This window comes from Eulemur rufifrons, chromosome 2 (genome assembly GCF_041146395.1).
Source record: "Eulemur rufifrons isolate Redbay chromosome 2, OSU_ERuf_1, whole genome shotgun sequence".
Taxonomy (NCBI): Eukaryota; Metazoa; Chordata; class Mammalia; order Primates; family Lemuridae; genus Eulemur; species Eulemur rufifrons.
Genome location: NC_090984.1, coordinates 57,430,945 through 57,436,944, shown reverse-complemented (window position 1 = coordinate 57,436,944; position 6,000 = coordinate 57,430,945). Strand labels below are relative to the sequence as shown.

General features: G+C 35.5%; 1 protein-coding gene across 1 annotated transcript; it reads right to left on the bottom strand.

The window, feature by feature from the left end:
• Positions 1-438: 438 nt before the first annotated feature.
• On the bottom strand, positions 439-1,429 carry LOC138377401 (olfactory receptor 4F3/4F16/4F29). The gene has a single exon (XM_069462297.1). It carries the CDS (start codon positions 1,408-1,410, stop codon positions 472-474), a length of 939 nt encoding a protein of 312 aa, XP_069318398.1. The 5' UTR covers positions 1,411-1,429; the 3' UTR covers positions 439-471.
• Positions 1,430-6,000: the final 4,571 nt, after the last annotated feature.

Below are 6,000 nucleotides of genomic sequence, written 5' to 3'. Positions count from 1 at the left end.
TGACTCAAGCATAACAAAAGTGATCCTTGTAACCAAAACCATTTGTACCCCTGTAATAATTTGAAATAATAAAAAGATAATAAAAATAAAGGCATTAGAGAGGCAGATTAGCTCAAAAAAATCTATTATAGTCCTACATGCTAAATAAACAATTATAAATTGAAACAAAAACCAATGCCATTTAAAAGAGCATCAAAAATATAGAATACTTAGGAATAAATAAAAAAATATATATGCAAGACCAGTTCACCAAAAACTACAAAACATTGCTGAAAGAAATTAAAATCTGGGCTAACATAGATGGAAAGATGTACTGTATTCATGATTCATCACAAAACATAAATATATTCATCAGATAAGAATAATGTTACAGATCTAATAACACTCAAATCATTGATGTCTGAATCTAAAATATCAAAGAAAGAAACACATAGCTACATCATGATCAATGAGAAGGCCTTATCACATCATTTATGAGATCTTTCTGTAAATGATTATCTGTTTGCATACTCTCTTCATTGCTGCCTTCATCTCTTTATTCCTGAATGTATAGATGACTGGATTCAGCAAAGGAGTGATAACTGCATCAAAAATAGCAAGAAACTTGTCCATCTGTGAATTAGGGTGTGGCCATGTATACACAAACATGGTTGGACCAAAAAACAAAAAGACCACAGTGATATGAGCTGAAAGTGTGGAAAGGGCTTTGGATGAACCACCTGAAGAATGTTTCCAAACAGTAAACAGGATGGAGATGTACGAGATGAGAAGTATAAAGAAAGAACCCACACAGATAAACCCACTATTGACAGTGACCATGAACTGTAATCTGTAGGTATCTGTACAGACTAGTCTGAGAAGCCGAGGAAGGTCACAGTAAAAGCTGTCCAATACATTCGGGCCACAGAAGGGTAAATTAACAAGAAATGCCAGTTGGAATAGTGAGTGACTGACACCAAGGGCCCAGGCAGCAGCCAGAAACAATATGCACATTCGAGGGCTCATGATGGTCAGGTAGTGGAGAGGCTTACATATGGCCACATATCTGTCAAAGGCCATGGCTATGAGCAGCACCATCTCCACTCCACCAATGACATGGATGAAGAAGATCTGAGCAATGCAGCCTCCAAAGGAGATGACTTTGCGCTTTCTGAAAAGGTCATAAATCATCTTGGGGGAAGTGACAGAGCAGGCTCCCAAGTCAATGAAGGAGAGACTGGCCAGTAGGAAGTACATGGGGGAGTGTAAGTGAGTGTCAGTGGTCACAGAAAACACAATGAGGATGTTTCCAGTCATGCTTGCCACATAAAGCATAGACAAGAACACCAGGAGGAAAAGCTGGATCTCCCAGGAATGGGTGAGTCCCAGAAACACAAACTCAGACACTACTGAGTGATTCCCTTCATCCATTGATCCAGCCAACTGGGCTGTGGCTGAAATTATGAGAACTAAGAAAATGAGGAGAAAATTGTGATTATGGAGATGATAATATGTATTGAAATCAATATTTCAGTTTTCTTAGTATGAGTGAATAATATAGTTATCCAGTTCCTCAAATATAAAAAATAACAAAAATCAACATAATGTCATCAAAACATGTGAGCTACAACATGATTTAAACTTATCACCAACACTCTTGATATAATGTCTGTTCTCAAATTAACAGATCAGTCAAGAACAAAAGATTCATGCCTATCTGTGACATTTATCAAGTGTTTAAATCACCTGTGATATTGACTATTCCTTATTTACAACATATTCTATATTGCATTTATGCATAGTCTCATAATTCCCTTCTGTCCCCAGTTTGCACTCACAATTCTCTGATAGAAAGTAAGGATAAGAGGAACATGATAATTAACAGTGGGAGTGAAAGGTATCTGAGACGGGCTGAATTAAGGTAGACTATAGACTAAGACTTAATAAAGACACGGGGGTATGTGGAATTGGAGAGCCCACAACTGTAGTAGAACAAGGGAAATATGTGGACATGCATAAAAATTAGAACAACACTATTATCCATCATGTTTTCTCATGTTCATTGCTATCTAAGTAGCTCCACGTTCTACACAACCTTTCATAATTACAACATCCTAAGTAGCTTCATACCCTGTAAGGACTTCATAAGGAGCTTGTGCCATCTGTCATGCAAGGCTTTTTACAGGCCTAATAAATGTGTTTGGGGGGATTTCACCAGAGTTTCTACTAAGGCATATGCCTAAAGTGACCACAGAGGATGTAATATATCCCTGCAAACAGTTTCTCTTTGTCCATACACATGAATGTATTGAGGATCAGTACTTGAAATAGCTGAGATTTTTTTAATTCATCAATGTCTCAGCCTCCCCGTGGTACCAGCTTTTATGTCTATTAGTATTCCCCACCCTTTAAAGTACTCAGTACCTCTTGCATGGTAACCTATTCTGACATTTGATATTACACTTAATTTGACTGAAATCCATTCAGATATTTTATCTTCCAGGAAATTTGTAATTTTATACTTTTAATTCATGATTATAAAATTAGATGAGTATCAAGCATTAATAAGTCACATTTTAGGAAGGCACACAAGCTTTCTTATTAACTTTGAACTATAAAGTAAAAACCGTGACACTGGAGATTTCGTCCTTTAACACATATTGTATTTATATGTGAGGTAGACGGTGAGCAGAAAACACTGTTATATTTCTCTGTGTCCAGATAGATACTCACCTCAATCGTTCTCCTATAGTAGAAAGCAGCTCCTGAAAACACTTAATACAGGTATTTTAGAAGTTGCTCAGGTACAAAGAAAGCCAGTATACTGATGTCCTACATTTTTGCAGCAACAATTCTAAACCCTCTCATACAAAGAGCCATCTGCTTGGTGCCATTATTCATGCTAGACCCCAAAACTCACAGAGGCACATACGGTGCCCTGACTCCAATCCTGAGTCACCACCAACAGCACGAGTCTCTCTCTCTTCTCATCTACACACAGTAGAGCTAACAGTCCAGAGCTAACAGTCCACAGTCTCAAGGTGTATACTTTTTATAACCAAAAACCTACGGCCTGTGTTAGGGAGCAAAAACAGCCACAGGTACTGCCGATCAGGGTAAGGTAAGTCAGCGTGGAAGACTGATGAGATGAACACACATTGGGAGGTGATGAGGCACTGGGAAGGAGGGCAGGAAAACTCAATCATTGTTGAAAAAGATCCGAGGCCTTGGTGAGGAAAAGCACATGTCCCCAGTGTGATGGGATGAAATGCATATAGAATTTTATAAAAACCATTTTATTAAAATTGGTCATAATTCAGATGAAAAACATCAGACCCAGAAAAGTAATCTGAATTTCCAAAATTCAAACAATTGGTAGAACGGGGACCCAGGTCTCTTGATTCCTATTCCAGAAAGACAAATAGTAATAATAATCAAATAAAATGAGCAAATAATCAAGTAAAATACAATCAAATAAGAAGAGCAAAACTCAAAACTCAAAAAAGTGATTTTTCCTGCTTAAAACCAACACTAACCAGAGATTTTCATACAGAGTATCCATTATTAATACCAAATTATACAGCAGTATAACAATAAATAAATAATACATAAAATGTGTACACAGTTAAAGATTAACTAGTACAATAATAGTAAATTACATTTTGGAAAATGATTGTTCATTACTATCGTGATTTGTGTACTCATTCTTTGTATTTTGCTGGCTAACTGGTTGCTAAACCTGTAAAAAAATTAAAGGTCATGTTTCTGTGAAGTTTATCCTTTTGGCCTTTCTAAATTTTATTATCCTCAAAGGTCAACTAAAATCTCAACCTCTTCCTGTATTTTTACTAATAATTCTCCTTTGTACTGATTTGTTCTTTCTCTAATTCCTGTAAACCAAAGAACCCCCAAAACAGTTGAAAAAACATGACTTGTACATGTAACAATGTTGTATACAATACATATTAAGTGACTAGTAAGATAAACACTTGGTGAGCTCTGGGGGAAAAAGTGCTATAGACATTCGAAGGCAGGAGATGCTAGTGCCACCATAGCAGGTGGGGTAGGCTATGCCAAGGACAGAAACACTGATCTAGCTCTTTAGAAATTAGTGAAAATTCAATAGGAGAAGGATGAGGTATACAATGTGTGTACCTTAAACAATATAATAAGAAAAGACTTTTTAGAATCAATTATCATTACTCTTGTCTATATTACCCATATTGTATACCCAAGTACATACAGAAAGTGGGTAGATAGTGCTTAGTTGATAAATTAGATTAATAAGCCTAGCCTGTAGTAAGGCCATGCGTCAAGTCAGTGATCTTTATTATTCCTGTCTCTCTTCTCTCCATCATCTTTTTCAATAATTTTAACATACATAAAGGAAAATTTCTGAAAACTTATAGTAGCCATCACTAATGGTCTCTCAGTGAGAAGGCACCTAAGATTTACAACATATTACTCGCTAGAGATAAGACACCATTTAATCTCCAAACCAACAGTCAGCATTCAACTTATTTTTCCAAAGTCTATGGAATAATCTAAGACACAGAAAACCGAAGCAGAGATAAAGAAAAAAGAATGAAGATTAAAAATATGGGAATAATAAGCCAGTCACAGAAAGACAAATCTTGCATGTTCTCACTCATATGTGGAAGCTAAATATCAGAACAATTGATCTCATGGAGACAGAGTAGAATGATGTTTACTAGATAGGAAGTGTAGTGGGGAGGGGGGAATAAAGTGGGGATGGTTAATGGGTGCAAAAATAGAGTTAGTTAGAAAGAATGCACAATATTTGATAGCACAACAAAGTGACTATAGTCAACAATCAGTTTCTGGTATACTTTAAAATAACTAAAAAGTGTGATATTGGAATGTTCCTAACACAAACAAAATGATAAATGTTTGAGGTGCTAGATGCCACAATTACTCTGATTTGATTAATATGTATCATATGCCTATATCAAAATATCACATGTACCCTATAAACATATACAACTATTATGTACCCATAATAATTAAAATTTTTTAAAAAGGAAAAAAGGGGAAAAATGGGGAAAAGGAGAAATTAGGAAAGATATGCACAATGACAAAGAAAAAAGAGAGCCTTAAGGAAAAAGAGAAAGAGCTGAACAAGTCTCAGACAGTATGAAATATGGTAGTCTCTGTTTCTGAGAACACAGGTAAGTTAAAGACAACATAAATAAAATAAGTTTCTCACCTTTAATATACTGATTCAGGACTGCTCCTGACTTTGACATTTGATTGCATTTAAAGGAGAAAAAAAAAAGTAAATGCTCCTATTACCTGCCCTGTCAAGCTCACAGAATTTCTGTGAAAATTACAGATGATAATAATGGAAATATTGCCTTTTATACTGCACAGTGATATACACACATGCAATTCACTGTAAGAATAATTGTTATTATGATTTGAGGAGCCTAGCATACACTAATCAGGAGAGGGACATGTACAGAACAACAGAGATCAGGCACATGAAATTCTCCCCAGTGTGTGTTTTCTCTGTGTCTTACCACTCCAGGAGTAGCTTCTGCTACTGAGGGTCACAGTAGTTATTTCCAAAGGCTGTGGTTCTTCTACATGGTGGACTTATCCCACAGCTGTTTGCTAACACTCAAAATTCGAGAAACCATGTCCAAATTTTCATCTCTCTCTTCTTCAATCCTAAAAATGCAAAAGTTCACAGACTTACTTTCATGCATTATAGTAGAATGGTTAATAACTTGGATTTTGAGGTCAGTCAGGCCTGACTTTGAATCCAGGCTCCGTTAGACATTTGCTATGTAAGCATAACAAAGTTATTAGACTTCTCTGAGCTTCAGTTTTCTCATTATTAAAATGGGTATATACAATGAGATAGAAAGAATAATTTCTAATATTCAATAGTATAACAAAAAATGATAATTAACAATAATTTATTATATATTTCAAAATAGCTATAAAAGAAAAATTATAGTGTTCCCAACACAAAGAAAAGATAAATATTTGAGGTGA

Bases quoted from the DNA above. Each gene is read 5' to 3' on its own strand.
- LOC138377401 (XM_069462297.1), bottom strand. From the start codon at position 1,410: ATGGATGAAGGGAATCACTCAGTAGTGTCTGAGTTTGTGTTTCTGGGA.